We start from the raw sequence: 18,913 nt of genomic DNA, 5'->3' as shown, positions 1-18,913 counted from the left end.
GAAAATTCTTGGCCAAGTTGGAAATTTTTTGAAAAACAAACAAATTTCAAATCAATGATGGGAGAATTGTACAAGAAATATAAAGCTGGGACCTGGAAAGAAAAGAAAATTCTTGGGTACGAAAATTCTTTTCTGTAGTAACACGAGGAAAAATTGAAGGCTTGGTTGGTTGAATTTCGAAATCAATGGTGGCGCCATTGCACTGCAAAACGCACAAAATTTCCAATTTTCTAAAGAAAATTTGTTCTGAATTCGACCCATGTATGGTCTGCATTAGAAGCTGCACAAGATTCTGTGTGCTTCAGTTTTAATAAATCTCCGTGAACTGCATGTTGGGGATGCGGTTACTCTGAGGTCCACAAGATGGTGATCTCACTTCTACACAGGCAGGAAGTCTCTATGGAAGACAGGAAGTGATGTCAGGTACAGACAGGAAGTGATGTCATGCTCAGGCAGGAAGTAATGTCAGTACAGGCAGGAAATTCCATGTGAGGAAGTAGAGAGGAGACGTTTTGCTGGAACTGGCAGGAGAGGAGGTAATACGATATGATTTATCTCCCGTTGGTTGAAGGACGCAGCCAGATCTTCATGACGGCAGGAGCAATATGTTAGGTGCAAGCAAAACTAAAACCGCACCCTAGGGGCGCCCCCCCCTCCATCTGCAACACAAGCCTTATACTTTGTACACATGATGAGAATATCGGACGAATGATCATCCATTTTGTTTTTTTTGGCATGCTAGTCTCATATTGAAAACAGGTTACTAAAGTTACGAACATTCTGCTAAGACAGAATGCAACATCCCACGATGACGTCGTGTATTGTATTGCAGTGTGTTTTTTTCGTTTCCGAGCATGCACGGTCTTGGTCACTCAATTTTTTTTTTTTTATGGCCGAATACTGTACTGATTAGACAAAATAATAGTTTGTTCTGGTATCGTATGAGAAACATTTTCATGCTTGTTCCTTGGGATACTTTCACACGAACTGTCGCAATTGGCTCTCTGGAGCAGCCTTTCTTAACCAGGGTGCCATGAGACTTCTTCAGGGGTGCCTTGGCAAAATGTCTAAAAATTGGCCAAAACTTGTATACAAGCCAGAGGGTGGAACAAGTCTACCTTTGAGTTATACAAAGCCACAGGTTTTCATTGTGCACCAGTATGACCTAGCTGTCGGCGTCTTGACAACCAATGACATCATCTGTTGATAAGGAGGATGTCAGCTGCCTGCACAGCATCCTAGTTTGACCCTCCCCCGCTTCTCTCCATCAGTGCTGGGGTCACATTAGCTCAGTGATGGAGAAAAACTGAGGGAGAAGAGAAACATTGGAATACTAGTCAGTACCAGTGTGCAAAAGTGTATTTGCTTTGGAAGAATAAATCCCCTCTAATGTTGGTAATGTTGGGTGTCCTATGTGTGTGGATGTTGCTGCGTTATATAAAACTATATTAGATTTGTTTTTCACATTTTAGAATGGGGTGCCTCAGGACTGTCTATAATTTTAAAGAGTGCCTCGGGACTGTCCGTAATTTTAAAGGGTGCCTCGGGACTGGCTGTAATTTTAAAGGGTGCCTCGGGACTGGCTGTAATTTTAAAGGGTGCCTCGGGACTGGCTGTAATTTTAAAGAGTGCCTCGGGACTGTCCGTAATTTTAAAGGGTGCCTCGGGACTGTCCGTAATTTTAAAGGGTGCCTCAAGACTGTCCGTAATATTTAAGGGTGCCTCGGGACTGTCCGTAATTTTAAAGGGTGCCTCGGGACTGGCTGTAATTTTAAAGAGTGCCTCGGGACTGTCCGTAATTTTAAAGGGTGCCTCGGGACTGTCCGTAATTTTAAAGGGTGCCTCAAGACTGTCCGTAATATTTAAGGGTGCCTCGGGACTGTCCGTAATTTTAAAGAGTGCCTCGGGACTGTCCGTAATTTTAAAGGGTGCCTCGGGACTGTCCGTAATTTTAAAGGGTGCCTCGGAACTGTCCATAATTTTAAAGGGTGCCTCGGAACTGTCCATAATTTTAAAGGGTGCCTCGGGACTGTCCGTAATTTTAAAGGGTGCCTCGGGACTGTCCGTAATTTTAAAGGGTGCCTCGGAACTGTCCGTAATTTTAAAGGGTGCCTCGGAACTTTCCATAATTTTAAAGGGTGCCTCGGAACTTTCCATAATTTTAAAGGGTGCCTTGACTGCAAAAGGGTTGAGAAACACTTGGATGATCGCTCCAAAAGTGGTATTTTTCCTCTGATTTCTGGAGTCTGCCTTTCAGTTTCATACACAATCCCGGAGGCTGCAGCTATGGACAGATACTGCCTGATTTCTGCTTTACCGCCTTGGAAATTTCTTCACCAGTTGCTATGGAGAGTAGAGAAGGAGTGCATTCCAGAAATCCTGATTGCCCCAGATTGGCTGTGCCAGCCCTGGTTTGTGGAATGCAGTCAGGCAAGTACCGTTCTCTTGGCAACTGCCAAACCCAGACACGTCCATCGGATTGCCAGACAGAGAAGCGTGATTGATCACTCCAGGGAGTACGTCTCCACTACTCTAGAGTCCAGTGGCGGCGTGCTTTACACCACTGCATCTGATGCTTTGCATTGCACTTGGTGATGTAAAGCTTGGATGCAGCTGCTCGGTCATGGAAACCCATTCCATGAAGCTCTCTACGCACTGTTGTTGTGCTTATCTGAAGGCCACACCGAGTTTGGAGGTCTTTAGCTATTGACTCTGCAGACAGTTGGTGACTTCTGCGCACTGTGCGCTTCAGCATGCACTGACCCCGCCCTGTCATGTGACGTGGCCTACCACTTGGTGGCTGAGTTGCTGTTGTTCCCAGTTGCTTCCACTTTGTTATAATCCCACTAACAGTTGAGCGTGGAATATTTAGTAGCCAGGAAATGTCACGGATGGACTTATTGCACAGGTGACAACCTATCCCGGGACCACGCTTGGAGTCACTGAGCTCCTGAGAGCGACCCATTCTTTCACCAATGTTTGTAGAAGTAGTCTGCATGCCTAGGGGCTTGATTGTAGATACCTGTGGCCATGGAGGGGATTGGAACACCTGAATCACATGACTTGGAGGGCGGGCCCAATACTTTTGGCAATATAGTGTATATCAAGTTCTACAAGGTTGAGGTGGATGCCAGGTTTTTCAGAAAGTGTTATGGGAGTCTGAGTTCTGTTGGGGAGAGGTTCCTTGTTGTTCTTTATGATTTTGATCTCACCCTTGTTTCTTTCAGACACTGATTTGGGATGTCTAATTCGTCGTAAAGATCTGTCTAGCTGTGTTCTTCATTGAAGAAATGCCCACCGTAAAATTCTTTTCTCTGAGTTCATCCTTTTTGTTCTTTTCTTGGCTATTTTGGTGTGGTTTATCCTATTCCCTAAGACGTGAATTGCAGATGCAGGTTTTGGCCACTAGCAGGGGGCTGCCCCTAGGGTGTGTTTTTACAGTAGTTCTGGATGCACTTGGCATCGTGCTACTGCAGGTGGCAACATCAAACCCATCTGTCATGAAGATCTGGCTGTGTCTTTCAATGAACCCAGAGAAAAGGATTTTATGGTGAGTGCAAAAATCCAGGGTTTATGTTTACACCCACCCCCCATCATGTCCGTCTTTTTCCTCCATAGTCACTGTGATGTCCTTTATCTCCAGCAGATGATGTTATACACTTACGTATATAGTGCCGAAATGTATATTACCCCCTTCAAGCAGAACATTTCTCCACTTCTGGGGTTGGAACATTTTCTGTTTTTTGGAGATCAATTCTAGTAATATGGCCCTCTAAACAAACAGCACTGACAATAAATAGACAAGACAAGGACCATCCTGACCATACATGGCCTACAAAGGGCAATGATTACACTACACAGGAAACCAATGGGCAATCATTACAATATTCAGCCAATACAATGATGGAGTGCAGGGGTCAGGAGTATGGAGCATAGAGCCCCTGGCGTTGCTGGTTAGGAGGAAGAAAACATTCCCAAACCTGCAATGAGGACTATGTTCCATCACTGATGTCAATGGGAGGAAAATACTGAGGGTCCTGAAGGAACTATAGGAGCTGAGGGGCTGTGAGGGATAATGGATAGCTGATGGACCCTTGGGGAGCAGTGGGGTTGAAGGGCTCTGAGGATGTAGTGTAGCTGAAGGACTTTTTGCTCTTGATTGGATTTGCGGGCATCAGGGCTGTGAGGAAAGAAGAGGCTGTATGGCTTAGGCAACTCTAAGGTAGGGATGGGGGCTCTTGGTCAATGATGGTCCTCCTACCTGCACCTACTTTTCAGGCCTCCTTACAGAACTCCTGCCAAAAAGGCAACCTTCACCTTTTTACCATCTCACTGGTCAATTAAAAGTTTCCAAGATACTCTGGAATGAAGGATAGTGCTCCACTCTTTGGTGGTTAACATTGCCTAACAGGTAGCCAGGGGTCAGTGTTGTGCATCAGTGGGGACCGTCCAGTACCTTCCTATTACACAGGCTCTGGCGGTGCTGGAGTTTAGAACTACGGGAACCCACTGCCACTTTGTACAATGTCCTGGATACTACAGTATACTTGGATATCAATAAAGCCAACTTTTCCCCCTGTTGTCCTCCTACCCACGCTGGGCTGCCATTGGGGGAAGAAAACAGATTCCTCCCCCACAGCTCTGTACTCCACCAGCAGCATCCTCCTGCTTTCCAGTCCAATCCCTTCTCTTACTGCAGAGAGTGGCAGTGACATCACTCCTGTCAGCAGGCTGCTGGAGGTTGGAGCCTTGCATCCAGAGTTCTGGCAGTTATCCTGGTTAGCCAGATACTCTGGCCAAAAGGCAATAATTTCCCCTTCCTGGATATCATGATGGCCCTACATTGACCTCACAGCACTGCCTCAGAGCAAACCAGTCAGAGGAAGGATCATATTTATCATTCCTTGTCTGCAGATCTAAAACTCATCAATTCCAGTTCAGAAACTAAAGAAACCCAACAGAGAAAAGGGGATTTCTGATCTAGCAGGCCAAGAGAGTTTTGGGCTCTTGAAATTGTATCAAACACTAAACAGTTCAGACTAAATGTGTTCCCATGGGGGTAGTAGTCCTTAAATTTACAGCAACTCTCCTATTCTCCCTTCACATCCACATCCTATTATTGTGTGACCAATACCATCCAAATCATTCTTACTTTCATTTCCCAAAGATATCCGTCTACAGGGAGACCTGTATAGATCACATGATCACAACCATGAGGATGGAGGAGGACCGGAATCATATGACTGAGAAGATACTAAACCTCACCCTGGAGATTATCTACCTGCTGACCGGAGAGGTGAGGAGGATTCTGGGAGGTCACATGACATCACTCATATCTCTATTAATAAAACACAGACCTGACCAGAGAGGTAAGGAGGATTCTGGGATTCTAACATGATATTCCTTTTGGTTTTCCAATACAGAGATTTCCTCCTGTGAAGTCAGGTAATCATATGACTATCACAGTGCCTCCATGTGACTCCCTAAAACCTGAGAGGCAGAACATGCAGAAGATTCTAGAATTCACCAAGAAGATGATGGAGCTGCTGACAGGAGAGGTGAGCGGTGCCGGGAATTCTGGGACATTCTCCAGTAACAGACAAGGGATGTGTCTGGATGGTGACTGTATCATTGTGTGTGTCAGGTTCCTATAAGGTGTCAGGGTGTCACTGTCTATTTCTCCATGGAGGAGTGGGAGTATTTAGAAGGACACAAGGATCTCTACAAGGACGTCATGATGGACAATCAGCCGCCCCTCACATCACCGGGTAAGAGGAGACTTTATTGTAAAGGAGAGAGCAGTACGGAGGATCCACCTAGATCCCCCATCATCTGATAAACACATAGAAACAATGGATTCAGTCAGTGTGTGTGTTTCCTACAGATGGATCCAGTCATGGGAACCCACCAGAGAGATGTCCCCGTCCTCTGTATTCCCGGGATTCCACACAGGAAGGTCACTCCATCCCTCACCATTATCAGGTAGATGGATCCAGTCATGGGAACCCACCAGAGAGATGTCCCCGTCCTGACGATGTGTGGACTCTACAAGATGATATTTTCTATGTGATCTCACATCATAAATCCTTCTATATTACAGATGTTATTTCTGCCATTCTGTTGGTTTAGGGTGAAGATCTGATGAAGATGAAAGTTGAGGGTGAAGTAGAAGAGACGTATGTGAGGGATGATCAGCAATATACGGAGGAGGCTGGAATGATGAAGACATTCAATGAGGAGGACACTCCTACAGAGATCAGAGATCCTCTGTATTCCTGGGATTCCACACAGGAAGGTCACACCATCCCTCACCATCATCAGGTAGATGAGGAACAATCACTGATGGTATCATTAGGATCTGTACATTATCTGCATTATGTAGGGCTCACCTGCCAAGGAACCACTGTTTCCAAGGGCCTGTTCCCAGTGCTCATGACTCTAAAAGAAGCACCACACTTCCCAAGACCCTTGTTGCAGAAGGGTGGAATAATCAACAATGATAGAGCAATTATATCAAGAAAGATATACAAATATTTTATAAAGAACAGCAAATTTTCTAGGTAACCTGATTGAGAGTTGAAGAAAACACTACCTAAACCACTGGCAGTCCATATGCTTTCTCTCTGAAACTGGGTGGTGAACAGGGCTTACTGGGACTACACACAGTTCAGTAGTAGCAGTGATACTAGCCCAGCTACAGGTAAAATTTATGTAATTTTATTATATTTTCAGGCTGGAAACCTGAGAGCTTCTGATGTTGAGAGTAAAGCAGAAGAAGTAGAAGAGCTGCATGTGAGAGATGATCAGCAGTCTATGGAGAAGGATGGACTAACGGGGACATTTATAGAGGAGGACACTCCTAAAGAGATCAGCACAGGTGGGTCATGAACACTACATACAGTATCTCCCAGAAGTGAGTCCCCCCTCACATTTTTGTAAATATTTGACTCTATCTTTTCATGTGACAACACTGAAGAAATGACACTTTGCTACAATGTGACGTAGTCAGTGTACAGCTTGTATAACATGTAAATTTGCTGTCCCCTCAAAATAACTCAACACACCGCCATTAATGTCTAAACCGTTGGCAACAAAAGTGAGTCCACCCCTAAGTGACAAGGTCCAAATTGGGCCCAAAGTGTCAATATTTTGTGTGGCCGCCATTATTTTCCAGCACTGCCTTAACCCTCTTGGCCATGGAGGTCACCAGAGCTTCACAGGTTGTCACTGGAGTCCTCTTCCACTCCTCCATGACGACATCACGGAGCTGGTGGATGTTAGAGACCTTGCGCTCCTCCACCTTCCGTTTGAGGATGTCCCACAGATGCTCAGTAGGGTTTAGGTCTGGAGACATGTTTGGCCAGTCCATCACCTTCACCCTCAGCTTCGTTAGCAAGGCAGTGGTGGTCTTGGAGGTGTGTTTGGGGTCGTTATGTTGGAATACTGCCCTGCGGCCCAATCTCCGAAGGGAGGGATCATGCTCTGCTTCAGTATGTCACAGTACATGTTGGCATTCATGGTTCCCTCCATGAACTGTAGCCCCCCAGTGCTGGCAGCACTCATGCAGCCCCAGACCAGGACACTCCCACCACCATGCTTGACTGTAGGCAAGACACACTTGTCTTTGTACTCCTCGCCTGGTTGTCACCACACACGCTTGACACCATCTGAACCAAATCAGTTGATCTTGGTGTCATCAGACCACAGGACATGGTTCCAGTAATCCATGTCCTTAGTCTGCTTGTCTTCAGCAAACTGTTTGCGGCTTTCTTGTGCATCATCTTTAGAAGAGGCTTCCTTCTGGGATGACATCCATGCAGACCAATTTGATGCAGTGTGCGGCGTATGGTCTGAGCACTGACAGGCTGACCCCCCACCCCTTCAACCTCTGCAGCAATGCTGGCAGCACTCATATGTCTATTTCCCAAAGACAACCTCTGGATATGACGCTGAACACGTGCACTCAACTTCTTTGGTGGACCATGGCAAGGCCTGTTCTGAGTGGAACCTGTCCTGTTAAACCACTGTATGGTCTTGGCCACCATGCTGCAGCTCAGTTTCAGGGTCTTGGCAATCTTCTTATAGTCCAGGTCATCTTTATGTAGAGCAACAATTCTTGTTTTTAGATCCTCAGAGAGTTCTTTGCCATGAGGTGCCATGTTGAACTTCCAGTGACCAGTATGAGAGAGTGAGAGCGATAACACCAAATGTAACACACCTGCCCCCCATTCACACCTGAGACCTTGTAACACTAACGAGTCACATGACACCGGGGAGGGAAAATGGCTAATTGGGCCCAATTTAGACCTTGTCACTTAGGGGTGGACTCACTTTTGTTGCCAGCGGTTTAGACATTAATGGCTGTGTGTTATTTTGAGGGGACAGCAACTTTACATGTTATACAAGCTGTGCACTGACTGCGTCACATTGTAGCAAAGTGTCATTTCTTCAGTGTTGTCACATGAAAAGAGAGAATCAAATATTTACAAAAATGTGGACTCACTTCTGGGGGATACTGTCCATTCCTCCACCCATATTCCTCACTGATTGGTCCAGAATAGGGCGGGGACTGGGTGATATCAGCCTGTAATACCCTGGTCACTTTCCTGTGCTGTGTTCCCTGTCCTGTATTTTTCTCGGAAAAACGACATTGTGTAGATTTTTGTGTTGCTCAGTCTAGCCACCTGCGGTGTGTCTTGAGTCTTCTGTCCCAGGCCCAGGTCTAGCAAGATCTCTGACAGAACAATTCTCCCAGAGTTCCTTGTTCTGTTGTCAACTGGTTGTGCCAGGTGGAGGGATATGTCTGTATAGTCTCAGACCCAAGTCACTGAGTGCAGTCTCAGGAGATGGGAGGCAGCGGTGTGGGACCTCTGCAACTTGTCTACAGTAAACATTTAAACTTCCACTGATTTCAGAATACCAATATTATGAGTCTTGACTCTTACACTATATAATTTATATTGTACATTATATACTCCTGACCCCTGCACTATATACTTTATGCTGTACAGTACATACTCCTGACCCCGGCACTATATATTCTATATTGTACATTATATACTCCTGACCCCTGCACTATATACTCTATATTGTACGTTACATACCACTGACCCCTGCAGTATATACTCTATATTGTACATTACATACTCCTGACCCCTGCACTATATACTCTATGTTGTACATTACATTCTCCTGACCCCTGCACTATATACTCTGTTGTACATTACATACTCCTGGCTCCTGTACTATATACTCTGTTGTACATTACATACTCCTGGCCCCTGTACTATATACTCTATGTTGTACATTACATACTCCTGACCCCTGCACTATATACTCTGTTGTACATTACATACTCTTACCCCGGCACTATATACTCTGTTGTACATTACATACTCCTGACCCCTGCACTATATACTGTAAATTGCATTTTACCTGCACAGATCCCAGGTTGACATTGCATTGTTCCAGGAGACTCCCTTTTGTGCTGATGGCCTTCCGGCATGCCCCCAAAGATATGACTCTAGATGGTTCCATAGTGTCCCCCCCTCGTCTAAATCTAGGGGCGTCTCTATTGCCATTCATAAACGTCTACCGGTTCTCTCTTTGGACCATAGGGCTGATCCCAATGGGCAGTATCTTTTTGTGAAGTTTTCCCTTTGGAACAGGATGTATACCGTGGCTAATTTTTACGTCCCAAACCAGGATCAGGTTGCCTCTGTGACTCGCTATCTGCGCCTTCTCGCTGATTTTGCGGAGGGTACGGTGTTGTTGGGAGGTGACTTTAATGGAGCTTTGGAACCTCTCCTTGATTCCTCTTCTCACCGCTCTCAACTATCCTACAGCCGTATTCGCCTTCTGAAGAAACAATTTCATGATCATCTACTTTTGTGTCTTTGGAGTTCGCTTTATCCCGAGACTCGTAACTATTCGTATTTTTCCTCGGCCCATTAATCCTATAGTCGCATTGATTATTTTTGTTGCTAGCTCCCAGGTACTTGAGTGCCGTCCTTCTGTGGACATCGGTCCTCTTATTTGTTTGGATCACTCTCACCTGTTCCTTACTCTATATCCTCCACAGGCTCCTCGTTCTGAGTGGACCTGGCGTCTCAATGACTCGCTGTTGGCCGATCCTGTTTGTCAACAGGCGATTTCTGATCACGCGCTGGATGACACTCCCTTACCTTTCCAATGGGAGGCCCTCAAGGCGGTGTTGCGGGGGGTATTTATTCAACATGGGGCTCGGCTCAAGCGTGAACGGTCTGAGAGTATCCAAACCACTCTTCAGAAGCTCCTTGACTTGGAAACCCGTCATTAATCATCTCCTACCCCGGGTCTGCTTGCTTCCATCTCTGCGACTAGAACCTCTTTGTTACAACTTTACGTGGTTTCCCACAGTTTGTTCCAACGTTGTTTGGCTTTTGGCAGATACCACTTTGGGGATAAGTGCAGTCACCCTTTGGCGAGATCTCTCCATCCTCGTACCTCGCAGACTTTTATTCCCTCTATTCAGACTTCTTCTGGTGACCTGATGTTGGATCCGCCTCTCATTCGTGACACTTTTTGGGATTTTTTTGCACTCTCTATAATTTACCTTCCCCGTCTTCTGGTGAGGACTCTTCCCCATATCTTAATCGCCTCTGGGAGTACGTTGCTGAAACGGGCTTACCCACCATTGATGCTGACACTAGGGATTCTTTGGATAGCCCTTTCACTCTTGTGGAGTTGACAGTTGCCATCGTGGCCACTTTTTCCGGTAAAAGTCCTGGAGTTGATGGCTTCACCCCTAAATTCTATAAGACCTTCAGAGATGTTCTATCTCCGTTTTTTGCTCCCACGTTTTTAACTCCTATTTCGGCCACTTCTTCTTTTCCATCGCAAATGCTAGAAGCCCATATTTCTCTTCTCCCTAAGCCGGATAAAGATTTTAGCCTCTGTTTTAGCTATCGGCCTATCTCTTTGATTGGTGTGGATGTTAAGATTCATGCCAAATTGCTTGCCGCTCATTTACGGCCCCTGCTTCCGGATCTTACTCATACTTTTTTTTTTTTTATAAATATTTATTGATTTTTGGAGGATCTTATTCATACTGATCAGGTGGGGTTTGTGCAGGGTAGGGAAGCCCGTGATAACACTTTGAAAACTCTCTTGATCATGAACCATGCTCAATCTGTGGGACTTCCTGCGTGCCTATTGTCTGTTGACGCTGAAAAGGCATTTGATAGAGTGGGGTGGCCGTTTTTGGCTCAAATGCTTTCTCAATTAGGCCTGGGTCCTGTTTTCCAACAAAAGGTTCTTGCTCTTTATTCCTCTCCTTCCGCCAGAATTCGTCTTAACGGTTCTTTGACGACACGCTTCCCTATAGCTAATGGAACTCGGCAAGGTTGCCCGTTGGTCACGGAGTATTTGTCAATCGCACTTTGCAACAATCCCAACGTCACGGGTGTCTCTGTGGGTTCACTGGAGGGTAAATTGGCTCTTTTCACGGATGATCTCTTGCTCTATGTCTCTAATCCTCAAGTGTCTCTGCCTTCCATTTTTTCGGAATTCCAATGATATAGTGAGTTTAGCAATTTCAAGGTCAACTTAAGACGGAGATTCTTAACGTTTCTTTGTCACTTTCCCGGTTCAGTGAGCTCGGAGATAACTTTCCTTCCAAGCTTTGCCCTGGATCCCTCAAATATCTGGGTTGTAAAATTCCTACTAATCTCTCTCGTATTTTGTCTGAGAGCTATACCCCTTTACAGGATCTCCAGACCTATGACCGTTACTTGTACTCTTGGTTTGGCTGGATCAGTATATTGAAAATGGATGTTTCCCCCCGTTTCCTTTATCTGTTCCAGACTCTGCCTATTGCCATTTCCTGGCCCTTTTTCAGGCGATTGTAAACCGCTTTTATGAGGTTTATCCGAGGCTACATAGAACGATTTTGCCGCTTTTCAAACAGCGGGGCGTTGCGGGGGCTCCCGAAATGCATCTTTATCATGCTGCGGCAGTCCTTACTCTTTGAACTGGTTTCATCACGCCTCTACGAAGCAGTGGGTTTCTTTGGAATGGGTCATGCTACTGTGTGATCTTCTGGCTCTTTCCTGGATAGTTGCTACATCTCGGTGTCCACGTTCTTCCTTACCATTTCTGACTATTCACCTCCTGTGTACATGGGACAGTGCAGTATTGTGGCTTGGGGTCTCTTCCCTGGTTGGTCCCATGACCCCTCTGTTTGGAAACCCTCAGTTTCCTCCGACTCAATCTCATGGGCATTTCCTTTTTTTTTTTTTTTTTTTTTTTTTTTTTAGAGTAGAGCCACCCGTAGGCACTACTCGTGGACATCTTCTGTCCTTCAGACATTTTTGCTTCTTGGGTTGGGCCGCCTTTACCCATTGAATGGAGTATAGACAGCTTGGCCCTTTTCTGCACACCTTTGCTGACCTTGACTTGTTAACCAGGGATCCTATGCCGCTCGAATCCTTGTTCCTTCGGGATATTCCCCCCTTGCACCCCCTTTGTGTGATTTATCAGATCCTGCTGGCCATCCGGATCTTCTGCCGTACGCCTTTAAGTGGGCTGGGGCCCTTGCTACTCAGATATCGAATGAGGACTGGTTGAAATCCTTTACCCATACCTACCGTTTGTCTCTGACCAGTAGGGCTCAGGAAACCAATTTCAAGATGCTCACTTGGTGGTGTGGATGCCCCACCTTACTTCACAGGATGTTCCCTTCCACCTCTGATCTCTGTTGGCACTGTCCGGAGGCCCCTGGCTCCCTTCTTCATGTCTGGTGGGAATGTCCCTCTATTTATGCGTTTTGGGATTTCACAAGTTTACTCGGAGGTTACGGACCAGACGGTCCCCAAATTGTTCTGATTTCTATCCTGCCTGGCTCCATCACATGTATTAAATGTGGCCTTCTCTGCCATTGCTTGACGGCTGCCAGGTTGGTTATACCTCGTCATTGGAGAAGTAGCTGTATCCCGACTCTTTTGGAGTGGGTTGAGGAGATGGATCACAATGGACGTATGGAGTCACTCTTGGCTCAGGAATTGGGCACTTCAGAACACTGTCGTCAGACTTGACTCTCCTGGCATATGTATAGGGAGTCCTCCGCAGTCCGCGCTCTCCTGGCATATGTATAGGGAGTCCTCCGCAGTCCGCGCCCTCCTGGCATATGTATAGGGAGTCCTCCGCAGTCCGCGCTCTCCTGGCATATGTATAGGGAGTCCTCCGCAGTCCGCGCCCTCCTGGCATATGTATAGGGAGTCCTCCGCAGTCCGCGCTCTCCTGGCATATGTATAGGGAGTCCTCCGCAGTCCGCGCTCTCCTGGCATATGTATAGGGAGTCCTCCGCAGTCCGCGCTCTCCTGGCATATGTATAGGGAGTCCTCCGCAGTCCGCGCTCTCCTGGCATATGTATAGGGAGTCCTCCGCAGTCCGCGCTCTCCTGGCATATGTATAGGGAGTCCTCCGCAGTCCGCGCTCTCCTGGCATATGTATAGGGAGTCCTCCGCAGTCCGCGCCCTCCTGGCATATGTATAGGGAGTCCTCCGCAGTCCGCGCTCTCCTGGCATATGTATAGGGAGTCCTCCGCAGTCCGCGCTCTCCTGGCATATGTATAGGGAGTCCTCCGCAGTCCGCGCCCTCCTGGCATATGTATAGGGAGTCCTCCGCAGTCCGCGCTCTCCTGGCATATGTATAGGGAGTCCTCCGCAGTCCGCGCTCTCCTGGCATATGTATAGGGAGTCCTCCGCAGTCCGCGCTCTCCTGGCATATGTATAGGGAGTCCTCCGCAGTCCGCGCTCTCCTGGCATATGTATAGGGAGTCCTCCGCAGTCCGCGCTCTCCTGGCATATGTATAGGGAGTCCTCCGCAGTCCGCGCTCTCCTGGCATATGTATAGGGAGTCCTCCGCAGTCCGCGCCCTCCTGGCATATGTATAGGGAGTCCTCCGCAGTCCGCGCTCTCCTGGCATATGTATAGGGAGTCCTCCGCAGTCCGCGCTCTCCTGGCATATGTATAGGGAGTCCTCCGCAGTCCGCGCTCTCCTGGCATATGTATAGGGAGTCCTCCGCAGTCCGCGCTCTCCTGGCATATGTATAGGGAGTCCTCCGCAGTCCGCGCCCTCCTGGCATATGTATAGGGAGTCCTCCGCAGTCCGCGCTCTCCTGGCATATGTATAGGGAGTCCTCCGCAGTCCGCGCTCTCCTGGCATATGTATAGGGAGTCCTCCGCAGTCCGCGCTCTCCTGGCATATGTATAGGGAGTCCTCCGCAGTCCGCGCTCTCCTGGCTGCTTGAGTGGGTTTTGTCCCTTTTTTCTCTCTTCCTGGTTCATGTTGGTTTGTTGTCCTACTGAGTGCCGTTCCCAGTCGTATCCACTTGTCTTCTTTTTCTTTATTCTCTTTTCCTTCCCCTTCTTTTTCCTCTACCCCCTTTCCTTCCCTCTCCTTTCCCCCTCCCCCCTTTTTTTTTTTTTCTTTTTTGATTTTTTCTCCCCTTCTCTTTCTGTTTTCTGGGTGGGGAGGGGTGTGGATTGCTGTGGTGGGTTCCATTGCTCCTTTCTTTTTTCTTTTTCGGGATGATCTCTATTGTTATGTATGGTACTATGTCCCTCAGGGTTTGTGCTGCTTTTGTGATTCTTTTAGTCTTCTTATCCGTACCCTGGGGGGGGGGGGCTTGATATTGTTTGTACAGAAAGAATATTTGCACTTTACCCTTGGGTCTGTAATCGGAGCTACTCCATGCCAGACTGTAATTGTTTATTATTGCCCCATGTTCTATTGCCTACCCTTCTTCTCCCCCCCCCCCCCCCCTTTTTCCCTCGCCCTCCCTTAGTCTTTTTTTTAATTTTTTGTTGTTGTGTCCCTTAACAATTGTATTGTTTATGTTTTTGTACAGTTTCTGAAAAGCTTTAATAAACTGAGATTGATCATAAATTGCATATTACATAATTCTGATACTATATAGTCCAAACTGCTACCGGCCTTTCTCAACCAGGGGGCCCAGGCTCCCTGGGGTGCCTTGAGGTTTCTTCAGGGGTGCCTTGGCAAAATGTCTACAAAATTTCCCAAAACTTGTATACAAACCAGAGGGTGGAACAAGCCGGCCTTTTAGTTACACAAAGCCACAGGTTTTCATTGTGCACCATTACGACCTTCTGGGCCGCCGGCGTCCTGACAACCAATGACATCAGTTGATAAGGAGCATGTCAGCTGCCTGCACAACATCCTAATTTGACCCTCCCCCGCCCCTCTCCATCAGTGCTGGGGTCACATTAGCTGAGTGATGGAGAAAAACTGAGGGAGAAGAGAAACATGGGAATACTAGTCAGTACCAGTGTGCAAAAGTGCATTTGCTTTGGAAGAATAAATCCCCTCTAATGTTGGGTGTCCTACATGTGTGGATGTCGCTGCGTTATATAAAACTGTTAGAATAGTTTTTCACATTTTAGAATGGGGTGCCTCAGGACTGTCCATCGTTTTAAAGGGTGCTGTGAGTGAAAAAGGTTGAGAAGCACTGATTTATACAATATGTTATACGTTCCATAGTCCTGAAATCATCTCTCTGCCTCCACCCACTGCTATATATATATATATATACACACACATAATATGTATTCTCTTTTGTTGCACCCATTTCATACCAGCTGCACATTTTATATCGGATGATGTGATTGGAGCACAGACTTTTACATGTTGATTATAATGTGATAATATCCTCCACCTTTGGACCCTTCAACAGAAAGTGATAATGAGGGAGGAGTCAATACCCCAATGATGGTGGTCTTCAGGATCAGTCCAGTCTTCATCTTGGTTGTTCTCCCCCCATCCTCACTCTCTGACCTCTGGTGGGGCTCAGCCCCGCTGTTCTTCATGACTAAATCATGGACTAAATAAGGAAGTGCAGTACTTCTTGTGTTGGGAAGATGGTGATGAGTGATAGAGGGGGTGGGGACCCTCGTCCTATAATCCCGTCATCCCTGTCCCTCCTATGAAAGACAGTTCTGGTTGTTTCCTCACTCTCTGACTAAGGTCCATGAATAAAGAAATGACCTGGTAGGAGATCAGAGGAGACATTTCCTAGTTCCCTTGAGGGTGGAATTGTAAGCTCCTCAGAGACCAAGCTGCCTGATGTGGGCAGAGTCCTGATTTGGGGGAACCAATCAGCTTCTGTTTAGTAATCCTCTTTGTCTTTGTATTTTAGTCCATGGCCGGGAGATGAGGAAAACCTCCGAGGATTGTCTCACTTTGTCTCCAGACTGGAAAGTAGAAGATGAGGACATCACACAGTCTAGTCCAGGAGAAAACCCGGCTCCCTCCAATATCCATCCGGCACCACCCAGTGTAGATGGACCATCGGATTCCTCGTATCCTGAGGAACCTCAGACTGTGCGGGACCGGGCCAGCCTTCCAACAGGGAGGAGCTTCTCCTGTACTAAGTGCGGGAAGGGTTTTTCACAGAAATCCTCTCTTTCCACACATCAGAGATCTCACGCAGGGGAAAAACAGCACTGTTCTGGGTGCGGGAAATGTTTTATAAAGAAGCCCAGTCTTCTCATACATCAGAGATCTCACACAGGTGAGAAGCCTTATTGTTCTGAGTGCAGAAAATGTTTTGTACAAAAATCACTCGGCACACATGAGAAGTGTCACACGGGTGAAAAAACGTATTTGTGTTCTGAGTGCGGGAAATGTTTTTCAAATAATTCCAATCTTATCATACATCAGAGATCTCACACGGGCGAAAAGCCTTATTCCTGTTCTGAGTGTGGGAAATGTTTTGTACAAAAATCAGATCTTGTCTCACATCAGAGGTCTCACACGGGGGAGAAGCCGTATTCCTGTCCTGAGTGTGGGAAATGCTTTTCAGATATGTCCAATCTTTACAGACATCAGAGATTGCACACGGGAGAGAGATTGTATTCTTGCCCTGAGTGCGGAAAATGTTTTGTACAAAAATCACAACTTTTCACACATCAAAGGTTTCACATGAGGGAAAAGTTATATTCCTGTTGTGAGTGCGGGAAATGCTTTTCAGATAAGTCCAGTCTTCATACTCATCAGAGACTGCACAGGGGAGAGAATCCATATTTCTGTTCTGAGTGCGAGAAATGTTTTATAAAAAAGTCACAACTTGTCAGACATCAGAGATCTCACACGGGGGAAAAACCATATTTCTGTCCTGAGTGCGGGAAATGTTTTTCACAGAAGGCCAATCTTGACACACATCAGAGATTGCACACGGGGGAGAAGCCGTATTCATGTCCTAAGTGCGGGAAATGTTTTTCACAGAAGTCCAGTCTTTACAGACATCAGAGATTGCACACGGGGGGAGAATCCGTATTCCTGTCCTGAATGAGGGAAATGTTTCTCACTGAAGTCCTATCTTCCTGTACATTGGGGTCCCACACAACCCTGGAGGTGTATTAGCGCCTTGAGTGCGGAAAATGTTTTCTAGATGAATGTTGCTGGACATCCCAGCTCTCATGTGGGGAAGAAGCACACCCTGATATACACCTCAGATATACTCCATGGCTGATCTTTATCATGGAAGAAACAGTTCATAAGGAGATCAGAGGTCACCAAAGACATGGATGAAGTGTGGGACCGGGTTGGCCATTGATAACAGGAGAAAAATAAAAATGGAGTCATCACCTTTCATTGGCTGAGTACATTTTGTGGTGGAAAATTTCACAAACCCTTAGAGGTCTGTTTTTAAAAAATGTGTTGAAAAAACTAGACCAGCAACGGCTCAGACATGATAAATGTTGGTTGTATTTTATTTTACACAGTGATTTCCTATGATCGTTGGCTCCATCTAATGGCTATAATGCTGCATTGCTCCTTTTTTTTTCCAGTGGAAGTATTTGAGGATAAATAGCGCATTATAGCCAATAGATGGCGCTGACAATCATAGGAAATTGTGTGAATTTGTACTGGCGGAACAAATGCTTGTCACATTTGCGCAACTAATTTTTTTTTTCATTCGTTAGGCATGTCTTCATACAAATAACAGAGATCATACTCATGTATTCATGAGTACAGTAGACATTGAAGAACATACCTTCAACCAACAATATTAAACCATTTATTGATTGAAAACTGAAAGTACACTATATTGGCAAAAGTATTGGTTCCGCCCTCCAAATCATGTGATTCAGATGTTCCAATCCCCTCCATGGCCACAGGTGTATACAATCAAGCCCCTAGGCATGCAGACTGCTTCTACAAACATTGGTGAAAGAATGGGTCGCTCTCAGGAGCTCAGTGACTCCAAGCGTGGTCCCGTGATAGGTTGCCACCTGTGCAATAAGTCCATCCGTGACATTTCCTGGCTACTAAATATTCCACGGTCAACTCTTAGTGGGATTATAACAAAGTGGAAGCAACTGGGAACAACAGCAACTCAGCCACCAAGTGGTAGGCCACGTCACATGACAGGGCCGGGTCAGCGCATACTGAAGTGCGCAGAAGTCACCAACTGTCTGCAGAGACCTCCAAACTTGGTGTGGCCTTCAGATGAGCCCAACAACAGTGCTTAGAGAGCTTCATGGAATGGGTTTCCATGGCCGAGCAGCTGCATCCAAGCCTTACATCACCAAGTGCAATGCAAAGCATCGGATGCCGTGGTGTAAAGCACGCCGCCACTGGACTCAGTGAGCAGTGGAGACGTGTTCTGTGGAGTGACCAATCACACTTCTCTGTCTGGCAATCTGATAGACGTGTCTGGGTTTGGTGGTTGCCAGCAGAACGGTACTTGCCTGACTGCATTGTGCCAAGTGTAAAGTTTGGTGGAGGGGGATTATGGTGTGGGGGTGTTTTTCAGGGGTTGGGCTTGGCCCCCTAGTTCCAGTGAAGGGAACTCTTAAGGCGTCAGCATACTAAGACATTTTGGACAATTTCATGCTCCCAACTTTGTGGG

At 46.6% G+C, this 18,913-nt stretch overlaps 1 protein-coding gene across 1 annotated transcript; it reads left to right on the top strand.

Moving 5' to 3' along the window:
* Positions 1-477: 477 nt before the first annotated feature.
* Positions 478-17,652, top strand: LOC149441081 (uncharacterized). The gene is made up of 8 exons (XM_089657754.1): positions 478-536; positions 5,168-5,296; positions 5,424-5,558; positions 5,645-5,768; positions 5,885-5,982; positions 6,130-6,321; positions 6,733-6,877; positions 16,196-17,652. Exons 2-8 carry the CDS (start codon positions 5,201-5,203, stop codon positions 17,344-17,346), a joined length of 1,941 nt encoding a protein of 646 aa, XP_089513880.1. The 5' UTR covers positions 478-536; positions 5,168-5,200; the 3' UTR covers positions 17,347-17,652.
* The last annotated feature ends 1,261 nt before the right edge of the window (positions 17,653-18,913 follow it).

This window comes from Staurois parvus, unplaced genomic scaffold (assembly GCF_062004578.1).
Source record: "Staurois parvus isolate SC_StPar_1 unplaced genomic scaffold, SC_StPar_1.0 ptg001026l, whole genome shotgun sequence".
Taxonomy (NCBI): domain Eukaryota; kingdom Metazoa; phylum Chordata; class Amphibia; order Anura; family Ranidae; genus Staurois; species Staurois parvus.
Note: the sequence above shows the minus strand (reverse complement) of the source record. Positions and strands in the feature narration are given on the sequence as shown.